The sequence below is a fragment of the Carassius auratus genome, chromosome 28, assembly GCF_003368295.1.
Source record: "Carassius auratus strain Wakin chromosome 28, ASM336829v1, whole genome shotgun sequence".
Taxonomy (NCBI): Eukaryota; Metazoa; Chordata; class Actinopteri; order Cypriniformes; family Cyprinidae; genus Carassius; species Carassius auratus.
Window position 1 is genome coordinate 2,351,897 of NC_039270.1, and position 21,013 is coordinate 2,372,909.

At 38.2% G+C, this 21,013-nt stretch overlaps 1 protein-coding gene across 1 annotated transcript in view; it reads right to left on the reverse strand.

Annotated features, from left to right (window-relative positions):
* Window positions 1-1,090: 1,090 nt before the first annotated feature.
* LOC113047436 (zinc finger protein 208-like) overlaps window positions 1,091-21,013 on the reverse strand; it is a 39,131-nt gene continuing 19,208 nt past the window's right edge. Inside the window, exon 3 of the mRNA XM_026208802.1 lies at window positions 1,091-4,844. Coding sequence (XP_026064587.1) covers window positions 2,602-4,647 — 2,046 coding nt within the window. The 5' untranslated portion in view covers window positions 4,648-4,844 and the 3' untranslated portion in view covers window positions 1,091-2,601. The remainder of the gene's footprint in view (window positions 4,845-21,013) is intronic.

Sequence of the window (21,013 nt, forward strand, 5' to 3'; positions counted from 1 at the left end):
TGGCAAACTTAATGCATGTGCTTGAGCGCAGAATATATTAAGAGTCATTATGGATTGTACAGTAGATGTAAATTTTATATAAACCTGCGATTAGTTGAATAATGACAAATGAACAACTAGTAACTAGAAAAATCTTATGTGTGGGGAAGACCAATTAAATCACCTTGAGATCTCTGTTAAAGTTTCTAAAGCATTTTATATGCATTTGCATAAATTCTTCTTTCAGAATGGTCTGGAATGGAGATACCTTAATGATTTTTCCTCTGAAACACAAAAACGAAAATTTAAATAAAACTGATTTTTGTTTTGAGAATGGCCAACCCTTCTCTGCAGATATTATTGCTTCTGGTTTTTGCATTGTAAATACAAATAATAATAATAACTATAATAATAATAATAACAATAATAAATGTCTCCAAAAACTGTAACACATGTGTATTTCCTAAATCTAAAAAACCTATAAAACATGTTCATAAACGGATACTTTACTGATGTCTGGACATAGAATTGGGATTTAGGAAAACATAGAGATGGTTCAATATATTGGTTATGAATAGGCCACATTCTGTGAGAATAGATATTTCACACTCTAAAAAGTACTGTTTAAACGAAACAAAAGAAAATTAATGCAAGTTTGCATTGTTATTATTATTATTTTGTTAAGGCAACTTCCTCTAAAATTAAGATATGATCAACTATATTGTGCTATACAGTAGTCAACATTTGAAGTGGATCAAAACTTTTCTTCAACGTTATGAAGAAGCAATTGTCTACAAGCTACACAGAATTATCCCAAAAACCCCAGCCCCCTCCAGTTGAATTGAACTCGGTGTAAGGGAAACAGGTCAATTTAGCTCAAAGGGAATCATTTAAGATTTTAAAGGGAATTTGAACAGAATCACTGTTTCACGGCTGATCACTGAGATGCCCTGAGTTTCACTGAACGAGCCGTTTAACATCAAATCTGCAATGGATATTAATAACCAAACTATATTGAAAACACTATCAATTAGCACAGTAACAAGATTGGCAGTTTAAGACATTAACTTGTAAGCACAAAACACAAGATACTTCTCTTTTCAATATGAATAAGGCTTTATTAGATAATATAAGACATATAAACTATTCTAACACACAAGCACATGCACTCACACATTCATAAAAGTTGCAGGAAGATAGAAAGTTAGGGAAGAATGAGTTTAAGAGAACGAAAATGTGCAATCCCAAGTTTGCAGCAACACGTGAAATTGCATAGACATGAACAGCCATCAATCACTTAATTAACCCTCAAATTTAATCCTCAAAACTACAAGCTAAAAGCCGGCATGACTGATAGCAAAAGCTAAATGCAAGCTAAAAGCTAAACGCAGGATTTGATGGTGAGCATTTCTGAGCATTTAAACTGGCCTTTTGGCCACACCTCAAATGTTGTCTTGACCAATTAGATATTGTCTTTGCTCGGGGTATCATAAATCATGTAATCTTATCAAGCACGTGGTCCGAATTTTCCAGCTCTTGCAGGGTCTAATTTTGGACATGATTCCTATAACAAGAATATGATACATTTGATTAATAACTGATGGTCAGGACTGTTTCAAGCTAACAGATATTAGATGTACTTAATAACATACAAAAAGTTTACCAAAGTTTGACCACTAGAAAGGTGTGATTTTCAAGATGGTGTCCAAGATGAGCAGAAGCCCTTAAAATATCCTAACTGCTTCATTAATTGACCTAGCCAAGTAATCTTGGATCAAGGACATGTTGGATCGCTGCCATAGTTGGTCGCCTACTGGACACAACCATGCTTGCCCATTTATAGATCTTAGCCATTTAGAGCCAAATTGTTTGCCAGATTTTAAATTATCAAAAGTGATCGCCAATTTAAATGCTTTAATGACTTTATGAAATAGTCTAGGCTAATTACCACCATATTAGTTGTGATACCACATAAAAGCCAACTTCATAAAAACATATTTTATTATTAGTCTTAAAATGTCCATAAGATAAAATCTTTGTTGAGCCACAACATTGTCAACATACCATAGTCTGACTTGTACTGCGCTGCACTGATTTCTAAAGACTGCTGCACAGTGGCAGCGACTAGCGTCCTGAGCTCAAACAACGCTAAGAGAGAGCTTAAGAATGGTCCAGACCAACCTTGCGAATGTGTGACTTACAGAAGATATACTTAGTGTACAAACATGTTGGGAATCATGGCATAATGTTAAGAGAGAGGTTAAGGAATAGGTTGAGAACTACTTAGCGATAAGAAAGTTTTGGGGAACCGGGCCCTGATGTTTTTTTTTTTTTTTTTTTTTTTTTAAATCGCAATATACATCGCTGAGAAAAATTATCATTTTGTCATTTTCAGGTTAATTCACTCTGGGACCTGGTTTTAAAAAAAATTATATAACATTTTAACTCTCCCGAATTCCGGATCCTTCTGGACGAAACGCATATACCATACAAAATATTTACATATACAGCTAAATGAGTCTCTATGTGTCATTGCGGTGATGTGCTTTCTCGCCATTGTGAATCCTCTCATGTCTTTTCAGACTCGATGAACCACTGAATCTCTTGTCACAGTGTGAACACTTAAGGTTTCTCTCCATTGTGGATCCTCTCATGTGTTTTCATACTCGATGACACACTGAATCTCTTGTCACAGTGTGAACACTTGTAAGGTTTCTCTCCAGTGTGAATCCTCTCATGTGTTTTCAGATTGGCTGAGTGACTAAATCTCTTGTCACAGTGTGAACACTTGTAAGGTTTCTCTCCAGTGTGAATCACCTCATGTTTTTTCAGAATTGATGACACACTGAATCTCTTGTCACAGTGTGAACACTTATAAGGTTTCTCTCCATTGTGGATCCTCTTATGTGTTTTCAGACTCGATAACACACTGAATCTCTTGTCACAGTGTGAACACTTGTAAGGTTTCTCTCCAGTGTGAATCCTCTCATGTGTTTTCAGATCTCCTGTTTGACTGAATCTCTTGTCACAGTGTGAACACTTGTAAGGTTTCTCTCCAGTGTGAATCCTCTCATGTGTTTTCAGATCTCCTGTTTGACTGAATCTCTTGTCACAGTGTGAACACTTGTAAGGTTTCTCTCCAGTGTGGATCCTCTTATGTGTTTTCAGACTCGATGAGGCACTGAATCCCTTATCACAGTGTGAACACTTGTAAGGTTTCTCTCCAGTGTGAATCCTCTCATGTGTTTTCAAATGTGTTGACCACCTGAATCTCTTGTCACAATGTGAACACTTATAAGGTTTCTCTCCAGTGTGAATCCTCTCATGGTTTTTCAGATCAGTTGTCTGACTGAATCTCTTGTCACAGTGTGAACAATTGTAAGGTTTCTCTCCAGTGTGAATCCTCTCATGTGTTTTCAGATTTGATGATTGACTGAATCCCTTATCACAGTGTGAACACTTGTAAGGTTTTTCCCCAGTGTGAATCCTCTCATGTGTTTTCAGATCTGTTGTCTGACTGAATCTCTTGTCACAGTTTGAACACTTGTAAGGTTTCTCTCCATTGTGGATCCTCTCATGTGTTTTCAGACTTGATAAATTACTGAATCTCTTGTCACAGTGTGAACACATGTAAGGTTTTTCCCCAGTGTGAATCCTCTCATGTGTTTTCAGATCTCTTGTCTGACTGAACCGTTTGTCACAGTGTGAACACATATAAGGTTTCTCTACAGTGTGAATCCTCTTATGTTTTTTCAGACTTGATAAATCACTGAATCTCTTATCACAGTGTGAACACATGTAAGGTTTCTCTCCAGTGTGGATCCTCTCATGTTTTTTCAGACTTGATAAATCACTGAATCTCTTGTCACAGTGTGAACACGTGTAAGGTTTCTCTCCAGTGTGGATCATCTCATGTCTTTTCAGACTTGATGACACACTGAATCTCTTGTCACAATGTGAACACTTATAAGGTTTCTCTCCAGTGTGGATCCTGTTGTGTGTCTTCAAATGTGATGACACACTGAATCTCTTGTCACAGTGTGAACACTCATAAGGTTTCTCTCCAGTGTGGATCACCTCATGTATTTTCAGAACTGATGACACACTGAATCTCTTGTCACAGTGTGAACACTTGTAAGGTTTCTCTCCAGTGTGAATCCTCTCATGGTTTTTCAGATCTGTTGTCTGATTGAATCTCTTGTCACAGTGTAAACACTTGTACAGTTTTTCTCCAGTGTGGATCCTCTCATGTTTTTTCAGATTTGATGATTGACTGAATCTCTTGTCACAGTGTGAACACTTGTAAGGTTTTTCTCCAGTGTGAATCCTCTCATGCAGTTTTAAACTGCTTGCTGAATTAAAAGTCTTTACACACCCACAGCACATGTACTCTCTCACACCATTATGTATGCCCTGATGTTCTTTCAAACTTTGTAGATGCAAAAAACTCTTACCACACAAATGACATGAATGTGGCTGCTTCTTTGCATGAACTTTCAAGTGTTTCTTCAGAAGTGAAGCCCATAAAAAGATTTTACCGCACTGATCACATGCGTGCTGCTTCTCTCCAGTGTGGATGTTCATGTGATCCTGAAGGTCTGATGATTGTGTGAAACTGTTCCCACGTTGGTCACAGGTGAGTGGTTTCTCTCCAGTATGAACTGTCATGTGACACTTAAGATTTGATTTACATGTGAAACTCTTTCCACACTGATTGCAGGTGAAAGATTTGTTAACTCTTTTTTTCTTTGAATCTTTTTGTTTGGTTTGACAGCAACTCCAAGGTTTTCCACCAGTTTTAACATGATTCTGATTCTCCTCAACTTCACTTGATTCTTGATTTTCCTCTTTTTCTTCAATGAACTCTGAAATAAAAGTAAAAATTATTTATTTTTGGTATATTGTTAAAAGCTGAGAGAACATCTGTAAATAAACAATTTACTTTTCTTGCTTTATATTTACTGTCTTGTCTACTGTAATGTTACTGTAATTTCTTTTACTATTTTAATAGGGAGACCTGGTAAACATTTTTAAAGCATAATTTTTCTTTTTGGTGAGTTTGACCCCAGGGTCTTTAAGCTGTATAAAACAAGAAATATATAAATTTTACTAGGGCTGTGATGGTGGCAGATTTTTATCACTTTACCACCATCACAGCCCTAGTAAAATGTATTCATTTCTATATTTTACACACACACACACACACACACATAATATATATATAACAAAACTATAAACACAACACTTTAAAAAAAAAATATAAACACAACACTAGTTTTTGCCCCCATTTTTCATTAGCTGAATTTAACGATCTAAGTCTTTTCCTGTGTACACAAAATGCCTATTTCTCTTAAACATCGTCTTAATCTGTGTTAGTGAGCACTTCTCCTCTCCCAAGATATTCCATCCACCTCACAAGTGTGGCAAAGCAAGATGCCGATAAGACAGCATTTTAATTGTGGCCTGTGCAATGCTGGTCCAATCCTCTTCAATGGCTGTGCGAAGTTACTGGATATTGTCAGGAACTTGAACAAGTTCCATCCAAAAAATTAAATTTATTCCAGTTATTCAACTCAAACTGTGAAACTTGTGTATTAAATAAATTAAATACACACGGACTGAAGTAGTCTTTGGTTGTTTTAATTATGATTATTTTGGCTCACAATAAACAAAAACCCACCAATTTAACATTCATTCTTCTCAACAAATTTGAATACTTCATAAAAAACATTTTTAGTGACTTGTTTGCCTTCCGGAAAGTACGTTCATTTACTGTACATGTACTCAATACTTGGTAGGGGCTCCTTTTGCTTTAATTACTGGCTCAAATCGGCATGGCATGAAAGTGATCAGTTTGTGGCACTGCTGAGGTGGTATGGAAGCCCAGGTTTCTTTGACAATGGTCTTCAATTCATCTGCATCTTTTGGTCTCTTGTTTCTTATTTACCTCGACTATAACTGACAGATTCTCTCTGGGGATCAGGTCTGGAGAGTTTGCTGGCCAGTCAAGCACACCAACACCATGGTTATTTAACCAACTTTTGGTGCTTTTGGCAGTGTGGGCAGGTGTCAATCCTGCTGGAAAATGAAATCGGCAACTTCAAAAAGCTGGTCAACTGAAAGAAGCATGAAGTGCTCCGAAATGTATTTGTAAAAGGGTGCAGTGACTGGTTTTCAAAAAAACACAATGGACCAACACCAGAAGATGACACTGCACCCCAAATCATCAAAGACTACGGAAACTTAACACTGGACTTCAAGCAACTTGGGCTATGAGCTTCTTCACCCTTCCTCCAGACTCTAGGACCAAATACCAAATTAAATACAAAACTTCGTCTCATCTGAAAAGAGGACTTTGGACCACTGGGTAACAATCCAGTTCTTCTTCATCTCATCCCAGTTAAAGACACCTCTGACGTTTTCTGTGGTTCAGGAGTGGCTTAACAAGAGGAATATGACAACTGTAGCCAAATTCTTTGTTACATCATTTGTGTGGTGGCTCTTGATGCAGTGACGGGGTTTGCACATCCAGAAAAAAACTTTCTATATTAACATTAACATATAAAAAAATAATTATCTGTCTCTCTCTCTCTCTCTCTCTCTCTCTCTCTCTATGTATATATATATATATATATATATATTTTTTTTTATGATGTACGCAGTTTGCAGTCGGCACACGTGACATGCCATTCCCGCATTTGAGCAAATTGTCAACATAATATACAACTAGGCTATATCTGGCCAAATACATCAGCGCAGTCCCGCGCAGAGAAAATAAAAATAAAAAAGCCCATAATGAAGCACGTGCATCACTTTCAGGTAGCTGCGTTCAAAATCCTTAGAAATTATTTTGACTGTTGATGATATTAAATGTGTTTTAATGTTGGTAATAATTTCACCACCACCAACACATTTGAATGAATTTTTTCTTAAAATGGTAATTGATGTTTTTACACTTGCAAGGCTTAATTAGTGGCCAAGCACTGAAGGTGCGAGGAAGCTATTGTTTTCGTTCCCATTCTTATTATAATTATTAGGGCCAAGCACCGAAGGTACGAGACACCTATTGTCTTTGTTCCCATTATCATTATTAGGGCCCAAGCACTGAAGGTGCGTAGGCACCTATTGTAATCGTTGGCGTTATTCTTCTTTTTCTTCCGCCGCAAGTCAATGGCAGCCCATAGAACCAGTTGCGGGAAAGTTATAAAACTTGGCACACTGATAGAGGACACTTTCAACATTAACCATAGCACTTTAACACGCTAGCGCCACCACTTGTCCAAAGTTGCACTCATGTTTATTCTAATTCTAACTTTTGAACCGTAAACCAGAAAATGGAAAAAAAAAAAATTCCTCTGAATCCTTGTCCCATGCCAAGTCAAATGATAAAATGGCAATGATAAATTTTTTTTTTACTATTTTCATACTTTTTCAAACACATCCTAGATGGTAGGGTTGGGATAAATTATTATTTTTTAAGCGATTAATCTAGCGATTATTTTTTCGATGCATCGATTAATCTAACGATTAATTTTTTCGGACCGATTCGATTTCGATTATCTCCCCATTAATTGACTACTAAAATTTATACATGTTGATTTACATATCTGAATGAAAAAAACATGAATTCCTTAACATTGCAATATATGTTTATTGCTCTTAAAATTACAAAATAAAAGACTGATTAAGAATGCATTACTTTGCACTTGTATAGAGATACCGTTCAATAAAACCTTGAAGCTTTGAAAACACATAGCTTACTGAAACAAGCTTACTGAACACATAGGGCCTATGTTCTTCTTTCAGATGAAAATAACAACAACTTGATGTCTAGCATTCAATAAAAAAGGGCATCAAGAGCAATTGAAAGAATACAGTAACCAATGTAAACTTGAGGGCTTTAAGCTAATACAGAGAGTGCTGTCATGGAGAAAAAAAAAATCTCTGAATGCTCCACGTGAAACTTTGGCGTTCCGCCCTTTTTTGATCGTGTCTAATGATTTTGGTTAATATGCACGAGAGAGAGAGAGAGAGAGAGAGAGAGAAAGACAAGCGCTCGTGTAGTTTGAAGACTGTGAGTGCGTGAGCGCGCGTGAAACTTTGGCGTTTCGCCCTTTTTCTATCGTGTTTCAATGATTTTGAATAATATGCACGAGGGAGAGAGAGAGCAAGAAGCACTCGTGTTGTTTGAAGACTGTGAGTGTGCGCCCAGCCGGGGCTCTCTCTTGTACGCGCCCTGTCAGGCGCAGCAGTCATTCTATTCTACATCACTCACCGATCAAATAAGGCTTTGACAGTCACCAAAAAAAAAAAGATCAATGCAGAAAAAACCCTGGATTGGTTATATATTGATCCGGCCATCGCGTGTATTCAGTGCACATAAGGTAAACATTTTACAAACGTTTTTTATAGAAATAAAAACAGGTCGACAAATCATTGCGCATATTTTGCGTCAACGTATTTTTTGCATCGACGTCATCGATGACCTCGACGCGTTGTCCCAGCCCTACTAGACGGTTAGTTCGATTTTCACGAAAATTGGCTCAGATCATCTTCAGATCATTCTGGCAAAAAGTTATGGAATTCAAGTTCAACCGTTCAACCGTTCTCAAATGACACATGAACAAATTTAACAAAAAGCATGCAAAAATGCACGTGAGGCTATATCTTGACAACGGTTTGGCGTATTGAGACCAAACTTGATGTGTTTTAGAACAACCTGAGACTACCTGCAGTATTTCGACACAGCACCACCTAGTGGTCCGGAGATATTAAAAATGCATATTTTTGCATTTTACTTCTGAATGGTTTGGCCAATAATCACAAAACTGGTAGCAAAGTGTTGGATATAGCGCCCATTTATCTAGGTTTAACGTTTAAACATTGTTATATGCTTGAACTGTTTTGTATATATAGATTTTATTTTAGGCTAGTTGTAATGATTTGAGAAGGGCAAATTTATCAAATAAAGGCTATGATTAGCTCACTGTCTAGTTATATTAGACAGCAATTTGTCTTTTGAAAATCATATTTCCAATGCTACAAAAACTGCATTCTTCCATCTTAGAAACATCTGTTTCTGATGCAGAAAAGCTAGTTCATGCATTTATGACCTCTAGACTGGACTATTGTAATGCACTTCTAGGTGGTTGTCCTGCTTCGTCAATAATCAAGCTACAGGTAGTCCAAAATGCAGCAGCTATAGTCCTTACGAGGTCAAGAAAATATGATCATATTACCCCAATTTTACAGTCTCTGCACTGGCTACCTATTAAGTTCCGTATCAGTTACAAATTATCATTACTAACCTATAAGGCCCTAAATGGTTTAGCTCCTGCGTACCTAACTAGCCTTCTACCACGCTACAACCCATCACGCACCCTAAGGTCACAAAACGCTGGACTTTTGGTAGTTCCTAGGATAGCAAAGTCCACTAAAGGAGGTAGAGCTTTCTCACATTTGGCTCCCAAACTCTGGAATAGCCTTCCTGATCATGTTCGGGGTTCAGACACACTCTCTCTGTTTAAATCTAGATTAAAAACACATCTCTTTCGCCAAGCATATGAATAATGTATCTTTTAAATTGTGAGTGTACTTGCATCTGATCAAATGTGCATTTTTATTCATTAGCTTGTGTTAAACTAATTTTACTTTGTTGGATCAGCAGCTATGCTAATGATGTCTCTATTTTGTTTCTATGTTTTGCCACGGCTAGGATTTACACAAGCTCCAGTCTGGATTCAGAACACCTTAGAAGAGATGATGCTGACCCTCAGAGGACCCCAGATGATGCTAACCTTGAATCAACAAACAGAACTAACAATTATTGCTAAATGTGTGACTGCATCATATAACTATTAATTACTAATATTGATAGTTCATCGTCAAGCTGACTACGTCTTGTATTATTATTATTATTTATTTTTTTATTTAATTTAACAAATAAACTTGAATTGAATTGAAAAAAAATTGTCTGGCGCTGGCTGCTTGGTCGTTATTTTAAAACAAAAACTAAATAAATAAATAATTAATAACGATTATTCTATTCTGCAGAAAAAAAAAACAGCCTAAACTTAGCTAGTCTCCCAGCCTGACCAGCTAAGGAAGTGATCAAAACCCTCTAAAACCAGCCTTCTGTACAGCTTTGACCAGCAAAAACTGGGCTGGATGACCAACTAAAATCAGTCAACCAGCTTAGGCTGGTTTTAGCTTTATTCTTTTTTTGTTGTTGTTGTTTTCAGCAGGGAAATGTGTCCTTTAACCAACATCAACTGACTAAACACGGACTTCATTTAACCAACTATGATAATATAAAACTCATGGTTTTGGTTAGTGTTTTGTCATCTGTATTCACATTACATTTTTAAGAGACAATTTGTTTGCAAAAAAAAAGCCACTAAGATTGCACAGTAAGTTTGCTCAAAGATTGTTAATACACACTGAAAACTAACATTGCCATGCCATTTTAAACACAAAAACTGGTAAAAACTTTAGAAACTCTTAATATAAATTCCAATTAATGTACATTTTCCCCATTGTATTGTCACAGGCACGAAAAGTGCATTAATTCCTCAAACAAAATTAATCCATTATCCTATGCTAGTATTTACGGTTATTCTCACTGTCGTACAGAGATGAAAACTGCCACCAAGCGGTCGGGATGTAAACTCAAAATGAAATAACTGCCATGAATCTTACATTAATTTATTTAGTTAAATATTAATATTCCATTTTTGAGAATGGTAAATGGTAAATGGACTGCATTTATATAGCGCTTTCAACAGACCACATGGCCGCTTTACAATTTGCCTCACATTCACCCATTCACACATCGACAGCGGTGTCTGCCATACAAGGCGCCATCCAGCTCGTCGGGAGCAGCTGGGGTTAGGTGTCTTGCTCAAGGACACCTCGACACTTGGTCAGGTGGAGCCGGGGATCGAACCACCAACCTTCCGGTTTGTAGACAACCTACATGAACCACTGAGCCACTGCCGCCCCAGAATTGATACAATATCTTCTAACAGAATATCGCAATACTATCAATATTTTTTTTACACCCCTAGTGCATGTGGACCGTATTTGTGTGAATACACACCAAGGCATTCTGAGACTCCGTGTTTTCACAACAAAGCCTGCCCAGTTGCTTTTCAAAACTAGTCCAATTAGGTTCCCCTATAAAAAAATTGCATCACAAGGATAAAATACATGTTTTTTGGCAGGGTTGCCTTGGTAAAATTCGGCTTTTAGTGGGTAAATATCATGTTATTGTGATTGGGGCTGCTTCAACCTGCAGACATGAAAAACAACAAAGGACTAAGCAACACTGGTTCCGGTGGAGCGGCACTTACTACACAAGAGCCGTAGTTCACTGACAATCACTGACACAAAAATCGCTTTTAAAATCAGCAATTAATCACCTGCGATTTTGAAATCGATTTTTTGTAGATTGTCGATGAACTTCGACTCTGTGTAGTAAAGGCCAACCAGTGTTGCCAAGTCTGTGGTTGTTTTTCATGCCCGTGGGTCGAAGTGACCCCAATCCCAATAATGTGATGTTAAGTCCCTAAAATTCGAATTTTACCAAGGCAACCCCACCAAAAAATTTGTACTTTATCGCCTGGAACAAAACACAACTGGGCTAGTTTTGAGAAGCAATAGGGCTTGGGCATCGTGATGTCATTACTTGGCATGGCCGCCATGTTGATGGCCTCCTTTACTGCTACTCTGACTACTGCACAGTGTTTAGACGTACTCACTCTCAGCCGTGCATCTTAATTTGATAAATTAAAAATCTATTTCAACCAAGGTAAACCATTGCTGTATTGTGGGGTGTAATAGCACAACAGGACAACAGTACAGAGACTGACAGGTCCGATGGAAGGACTAACAGGATATTTTACAGGATAATACTAAAACGGGAAGACAGCGGGAAAAGAGCTCAAATACATGAGAGCCCCGGAAAAAACCCGGAAGGGTTGACAGCTACTAACTACACTTTTGAAACTCATAGTTAAAGTACATGTGTGAATCGTTGTTATAACTAACAGTTACTAAACTAGCAGATAACATTACGTGGAGCGCAGCTTACCTTTGTCTGCATTACTGTATACTGTTTGTAGGCTTTATGATCTGTAGCTCCTGAACCCATCCAATTGTGAACCTCACATGAGACTCCAATTACTTGTAGCTTCGGCACTGTTCTGAAGTGTAGGTGCTCACAAAACAAACAAGGTAGCCAAAGATTTCTGTAATGCAAAAGTGCGGCAGCTGTCTTTTAATTAATTTAGTAATTTATTTTGGTCACGCTGATGAGAACGCTGGTGCAGGTTGGCTACCGCTTCTTTTTTCTGCTTTTTTTAACGTTTTTATCTTAATTACTTTTAAACAGTAATCATTTTATTATTACAAGTTTACTCATCCTCTCAGCCACTTCAGGATTGGATAACATAAACGGAATCACAATGGAAAATGCATGAATGAATAATAAGAAGCTGATAGTCTGTCCAGGAAATCTCATGTAAGGCAAACATTGCAGCAAGCAACAAGAGCCCGATTCAATTGCGACCATTGACCAGATCAACAACACTCTGATTGCAAGGAAAAGGATGTACATGGGACTGCGACGCCCGGCATCTGAGTGCAAGCTAGCGCTAGCGCACCATGCCTTAATCATGCCACCGCTCTGCTCAACTGCTGATTTCCACCAATTCAACAACCCCCCCTGTCTGGACTGCATTAACTTCTTCCGAGAAACTGGACTACTTCGCTGTCCTCCACACAGAAGCTCTGGTCGTATGTTCAACTTTTCAACCCCAAGCTCTATCCCATCCATCTGGTCCAATTTGTGTACTACAACTAACTCACTACGTCATCACAACAAACAGCACATGCACCTATCTAATCTCCGTCTCCTTCCCCGGCCCTCTCAACCCATCACGAAGGAACATCACCTGAAACTAGCTTTGCTCAATACCAACTTACTCAACAGTAAAAGTCTCATCTTAAATGAATTCATAACTGACAATAATCTGGAAGTCCTCTGTATCACTGAAACTTGGCACAAACCTCTGGACTATTTTTCAATTAACAAAACAACACCCACAGGATATACTTACATGGACAAACCTCGACCTGAGGGTTTGGTGGTGGTGTCGACAAATGAACAAACGCACAATCTCTTTCAGAAATCTTAAATCCATCTCCACTCCTGCCCTTTCAGCCGCTCTTGTTAGCAAATTATCATCTTCCTCTACACCGCTGACTGACAACCCCTCCAACCTCATCAACTACTACAATGAAACACTCTCTTCCTGTCTCGACCATCTGATTCCCACCAAAACCATCCTCAAAAAACCCGGTCTCAACCCCGACATTATGTCAAACTTTCGGCCCATCTCCAGTCTCCCCTTTCTGTCTAAGATACTCAAACGCACTGTTGCCAAACAACTTACCTCTGCTCAAATTACCTTTTTGAATCATTTCAATCTGGTTTCTGATCACAACACAGCACTGAAACACCCCTCCTCAAAGTCACTAACAACATCCTCCTCTCTGCAGATGCTGGTCACCTCACCATCCTCATCCTCCTCGATCTAGCTGCAGCTTTTGACACTATCAACCACACCATTCTTCTCTCCAGCCTTGAATCTTCCCTCAGTATTACCAGCACTGCGCTGTCCTGGCTCCAATCTAATCTCATTGACAGACAACAATTCATCCATATTAACAACTGCACCTCCTCCACTGCTCCGCTGCCCCAAGGTGTCCCACAGGGTTCAGTGCTTGGTCCTCTCCTCTTCATACTATACCTGCTTCCCCTTGGCAATATCATTCGCCACCATGGTCTCAACTTTCACTGCTATGCCGATGATGTTCAGCTCTACATCTCCACTAAATCCATCACCTCTGCCACCCACTCCACTATCACTAACTGCCTCACTGACATTAAATCCTGGATGCACACCAATTTACTTCAACTCAACTGTGAAAAAACAAACATGATCATCATCGGACACAAACCCATCACTAAAACCATTAACAGTTTCTCCCTCACTGTCGACACCTTCACCCTGTCTCCATCCCTTCACAGTCGCAACCTCAGTTTTCTTTGACAATAACCTCTCCTTTGAATATCACATAGAACAAAATCACCAGAACTGCTTTTACCTCAAAAACATCACCCGACTCCATCCATCACTCTCTTTCTCTGCTGCAGAAACCTTCTTTCACGCCTTCATCACCTCCAGAATTAACTATTGCAATAGCATCCTGTACGGCATAACATCTTAAACCTTATAAATATAAATAAACTCCAATACATCCAGAACTCTGCTGCTCGTATGCTGACCCACACCTGTGACATCACCACTCCTGTTCTCAGGAACCTCCATTGGCTCCCAGTCCCAGAAGGAATTAAATTCAAAATCCTTCTCACACACAAAGCCCTCTGATTCTACCTCCTAGGACTAAGCACTGAACCTGGGGTGACAAAGCTTTCTCTGTTGCTGCCCCCTTCATCTGGAACTCTCTCCCAAAACAAATCCGTGACTGTTAAATGTTAAATACTGGCTCTTGACACAAAGTACATGTTTTCAGTTCTGTCACTTTTTTTTATTCATTTTTTTTTTTACATACTTTTACTTTTTCCTTCTGTTCAAACAAAAAAAAAAATTCTGCTATTACTACAAACAGTTCTTACTACAAACAAACAAACTACATAGCAGCTTGAGTTTATCAGCCATAGACAAGTCAGTGGTTTGCTGTCATGACCCTCGCAAACAGCACTGAATGTGTACTGAAAATGCACACTGGCGTTAGGGGTGTGCGATATGATGATTTTTGATCATGGAAGATAAATAGGGCTGGGTGATATATCTAACGATATGATCATGCACATCTAGTCAGTAAATCTGGTTCTGTGATTACCGCTAAATCTCCATCACCTGCTTTTAAATGGAGCGGCAACTAATAGAGAGAGCCGTAGATCGCTGACAAGCTACGCAATTCATATTTATTATTGAAGGCAATTCATCTGGTATAATGAATTGCGATATTGTGTAGCTTGTCAGTGATATATGGCTCTGTCTATTAAATGCCACTCCAATTATAAGCAGGTGATGGCGATTTAGCGGTAATCATGGAAGCAGCTTTACGATTAGATGCGCATGATCATATCGTTAGATATATCACCCAGCCCTAACGATAAAAACTAATTTTTTTATCATAGTCAAGTCAAGTCAAGTCACCTTTATTTATATAGTGCTTTAAACAAAATACATTGTGTCAAAGCAACTGAACAACATTTATTAGGAAAACAGTGTGTCAATAATGCAAAATGATAGTTAAAGGCAGTTCATCATTGAATTCAGTGATGTCATCTCTGTTCAGTTAAATAGTGTCTGTGCATTTATATGCAATCAAGTCAATGATATCGCTGTAGATGAAGTGTCCCCAACTAAGAAAGCCAGAGGCGACAGCGGTAAGGAACCAAAACTCCATCGGTGATAGAATGGAGAAAAAAACCTTGGGAGAAACCAGGCTCAGTTGGAGGCCATTTCTCCAATGACCAGACGAAACCCGTAGTTAAATTCCAGGCTGCAGCAAAGTCAGATTGTGCAGAAGAATCATCTGTTTCCTGTGGTCTTGTCCTGGTGGGCCTCCGAGACCAGGTCTTTACAGGGGATCTGTATCTGGGGCTCTAGTTGTCCTGATCTAAGCTGTCTTTCAGGTCAGTAGAGGTCCTTTCTAGGTGCTGATCCACCATCTGGTCTGGATACGTACTGGATCCGGGTGACTGCAGTGACCCTCTGATCTGGATACAGACTGGATCAGGTGGCTACAGTGACCTTGGAATAAGAGAGAAACAGACAAATATTAGCGTAGATGCCATTCTTCTAATGATGTAGAAAGTACGGTGTTATGGGAAGTGTTTCCGGTTCCGATTTACCTAATTAATGCAGCCTAAAAATCCTTTAACGGATTTGGGTTTTAAAAGCATATTAGTATGTTATGTGTAAGCTAGGTTAAAGAGATGGGTCTTTAATCTAGATTTAAACTGCAAGAGTGTGTCTGCCTCCCGAACAATGTTAGGGAGGTTATTCCAGAGTTTAGGCGCCAAATAGGAAAAGGATCTGCCACCTGTAGTTGATTTTATTTTTTGTTAATTTAGCCACTGTATTGCATAAATACCTGGGGTAATGTTTGTTTTCTTCTAAAAGAGAAGAAAAGTAATCGGATCTAGAAAAAAATACCACTAGTTTTGTTTTCCTCCAGCTGCGCTCCATTTTTCAGGCTGCTCTCTTTAGGGTGCGAGTACGCTCATTATACCATGGTGTCAAAATGTTTTCCTTAGCCTTCCTTAATCATAAAGGAGCAACTTTATTTAAAGTGATAGAAAAGAGAGAGTCCATAGTTTGTTACACATCATCAAGTTGTCTGAGGTTTTGGATATGCTAAGGAATTTGGATACATCAGGAAGATAACTTAAAAAGCAGCCTTTTGTGGTTGAAGTGATGGTTCTTCCATACTTGTAACAAGAAGTAGAATTTACAGTTTTGGCTATATTAAGTTTGCACAGAACTAAATAATGATCTGAGATATCATCACTTGGCTGAATAATTTCAACACTATCAACATCAATTCCATGTGACAGTATTAAATCTAGAGTATGATTTCGACAATGAGTAGGTCCTGAAACGTTTTGTCTAACACCAAGAGTTCAGAATGTCTATAAATGCTAATCCCAATGCATCTTTTTCATTATCAACATTGATATTAAAATCACCAACTATTAAAAACTTTATCTGCAGCCAGAACTAACTCGGATGTAAAAACACCAAACTCTTTATTAAAGTCTGTATGGTACCCTGGTGGCCTGTATACAGTAGCCAGTACAAACATAACAGGTGATTTATCATTAACATTTGTTTCTGTGGATAATGTTATATGTAGCACCATTACTTCAAACGAGTTATACTTGAAGCCTGCCCTCTGAGAAATCCTGAAAATGTTATAAATTGAAGCAACTCCTCCCCCTTTGCTTTTTAGACATGGCTCATGTTTATAACAGTAATCTTGGGGGGTGGACTCATTTAAAATAATGTTATCATCAGGGCCCGGTTTTTCAAAAATAATCCAGTAGGATTTTGGATAATGGATTGGATCAAATCTTGAAAATGTGTTTTTCAAAAGAAAAAATGGATTACATAATCGGATTAGATCACGCAATCCAATCTCGGTTTTGATCCGGATCAAACCTTTAGTTTGGTTTTTTTTTTTAGAACTTTTTTGTAGGATTTGGATCACTTTGATCCAAAAAATCTGGATTAAGCTGATCCCATCAGAAGGGTGGATTCAGCGTGGATTTCATGGCAGAAACGTAATGAAAAATTTAAAAATGTATCAAAAAATACTATATTTGGATCATGCAGTATCTTACAAGATATCCTATTTATTCATAAGGTTTTAATTTTATTTGTTCATCCGTCAAGCTACAGTGATTAGGTAGGCTTTAACGTATTCAGCCTTTCAGTATAGGCCTACATCAAAGTAGAAAGAGTTTGGCCTCATAAAATAATCCAAAAACAATCAATTTTATTCTGTCACTAATTGATATATATATATATATATATATATATATATATATATATATATATATATATATATATATATATATATATTCATCACAATCGAAAATATTTTTTTACATTAAGTCTTTTTTTTTATTTTTTTTTATTCAAAACATCTATACTTGATACTTGTTATAAATATCCTCAATGTACAGTGCTTGTGTTGTAGGTCTCAGATGAGCGGACTGCTGGAAGAGGATGGGGTGGGGTTTTTCTTGTTTTTAGTTTTTTTTTTTAATGTGTGGGTTTTCATTTCAAATAAAAAATAATTTATATTGACCCCACACTGGCTTGTTGCTCTGTACATATCTATAGTTCTACATTGTAATTTCCAATCCTGTTTGAGCACTGGTTATCCAGCATTGGTTATCCAGATTTGGTGATCCTGAAAAGTTCCTATCCGGATCAGATTGATCCAATCCGATGTTGCTTTAAAAAACTGGCTCCAAAAGTAAGATGGATTACGTGACCACGGATCACAAAAAAAGGATCAATCAATTTTATCCGGATTAAACCTTTTGAAAAACCGGGCCCAGGTTTTAGCCAGGTTTCTGTCAAACAGAGTACATCTATATTATGATCAGTGATCATATTACTTACAAAAAGTGTTTTCGTAGAAAGGGATCTGATATTCAATAAGACAAGATTTATCATTTGTTTATCCATATTGCATCTGTTTTTTATTTGTTGAACCTCAATTAAATTGTTAATCTTAACTTGGTTTGGATTTTTTTTGTATTTTCTAGTTTGGGGAACAGACACAGTCTCTATAGTGTGATATCTAGGTGAAAGAGTCTCTATCTGCTGAGAATTAACTGACCTCTGTGACGGGAGGCAGCTAGCAGACGGTCGGTTTAGCCAGTCTGTCTGCTTCCTGACCTGGGCCCCAGTTAGTCAAGTATAAACACTAAGACTATGTGCCATATTTCTAGAGAGAAGAGTGGCGCCACCCCAGGAGGGATGAAGACCATCTCTTTTCAACAGGTCAGGTCTGCCCCAAAAGCTTGTCCAATTGCCTATGAAACCTATGTTATTCTGTGGGCACCACTTAAGAAATCCAGCCATTGAGTGATGACAATCTGCTATGCATCTCATCACCACGGTAAGCAGGGAGGGGACCAGAGCATATTACAGTGTCTGACATCGTGCTAGCAAGTTCACACACCTCTTTAATGTTATTTTTAGTGATCTCTGACTGGCGAAGTCGAACATCATTAGCGCCAGCATGAATAACAATTTTACTGTATATACGTTTAGCATTAGCCAGCACTTATTTGCCAAGATGTCAGGCGCTCTGGCTCCCGGTAAACATTTGACTATGGTGGCTGGTGTCTCTATATTCACGTTCCGTACAATAGAATCACCAATAACTAGAGCACTTTCATCAGGTTTCTCAGTGGGTGCATCACTGAGTGGGGAGAACCTGTTTAATGTTTTGATCGGAACAGAAGAGCGGAGTTTTGACCCACGACTACGCTGCCTCACCATCACCCAGTTGCCCTGCTGCAGGGGCTCTGTTTCCAGAACCGAACAATGTACAGAAATCCCTGAGCTAGATGCATCCAAAGCTGTATATAGAGCCCTAACATTCTTACTGTCCTCAATTAATGTTTGGATGCGTGTCTCTAATTCTTAAATCTTCTCTGTCAGCCTAACTATTTCCCTGCATTTATTACATGTAAATCCCTCATCAGCGACAGAGATAGATAAACTGTACATGTGGCAAGAGGTGCAAATAACAATAGCAGGAGAAGCCATTACTCACCGTGCTTGGTGAAATATTCTTACTGCGGTTGTTTGATGAACTTGTGAAAAATTGGAGCGAGAGAGAGGAGAGGAGAAAAGAAAACAGTGATAGGTTCGAATGAAAATGCTAATGACAAGCTAAAGAGTGCTAACGCTTTGCAGAAGCATAGTACAGTGCTACAGCCCACATTCTATCAGCTGCAGTTCTGGTCCATCATATACTGTACAACGCCACATGCATTCACAGCAGTTATAACTTCGTGCTAGAGTTACTCTTTCGTTATCAGAGTGTGCTTTTAAAGTTTTCATTCATGTTTTGGTCTTACCTGTGCTTTTTCTGAGCGCCGCATACACCCGAAGCGTGTGAGCTACAGCCTGTCAAACAGCGCCTGATTATTGAACTAAGTTATCTTTTGTGCTAATACTGTCAAAAACACAAGATTTACATGTAGACCCAAGTTGGTTATGTCTAAAAATGAAAGTGAACAGTTGAGTGAAAAACGTTCAGAAGAAGAAATTCATTCAGGTTTAAAACCAGTTTTGAGTGAGTAAATGGTGGTATAAAAACAAAACACTATGACAGAAATGACAGGTTGGGTGAACTATTTAATGTTGATAAAACAACAAAACACAAAGAGAAAAATCATTCACTGCTCTTGACTGAAAAAATTTAATGCAGTTGCTATAGGAATGATATATCGGGCCGATAATTGTCATTTTTTAATATATCAGCATCGGCCGATATCCGTGTTTAGTAGCGCCGATTTAAAGTCAGGCACAACTACGGGCAGACCCGTGTTATTGGTGCAGTGGAAAGTGCATGTGAAGCACCCCAAGCCAAAACTTTTGGGAGATTCAACAAAAGTCTTGGGAGATAAAGGAAGTCAAAGAATTTCACTCTGTAAATGGGGTGGAGAAGTTGGCAGCTCTAACAAACACTGCAGCGTGACGTTACCAAAGTAAACTGTCTCTGACATTACTCTGACCCGCTCACAGACAGCAGCGTGTTTGTAAAGACCGCTGTCCTGGAGCTGCCCAAAACGGTGAATGTTCTTACTCAAATTATTCTTATTGTATTTTTTAGTGCTCAAATAAATCACTTATATGATATCTACGTTTCTGTCTAGTGTTTTATAATTGAAAAAAACTATGCAGTGGTACGTTTACGGACTTAATAGTTTGTAGAAGCCTTCAATACTATTGAGAAATATATTTTCTTATATTTGGGGGGTGGGGGGTGTAAACAGTCTCATAAAAATATTTGCACGAGTCTCATTTTTAATGATATTTTATTCAGATTTGAAATAGAAACGCATGAGACATGTGGCTATCAACCCACTACTTTTCTAGATTGCTCCAGGACTCATTTCATGTATTTTTATATCTAATAAAAAAATATTTCAGAGTGGTAAAATTTTTTTTTAAAGCACTTCAGTGTCACTTCAGTGGCCCGAACCTAGAGTACCCCCCCTTCCCCGTCTATTTATCAGGTGAACTCAAAGTGAGGAGATGGAGTGGAGGATGGATGTTGATAAACCGTCAATGGATAGAGGTAAGTCAGCGATATTTATACTATGGGATTAGTTACTTGATTATGGTCCACCTGTGTTGATTAGGCTAAGTATCTGACGCGCTCCTCCCAAATCTTGTTATTAAAA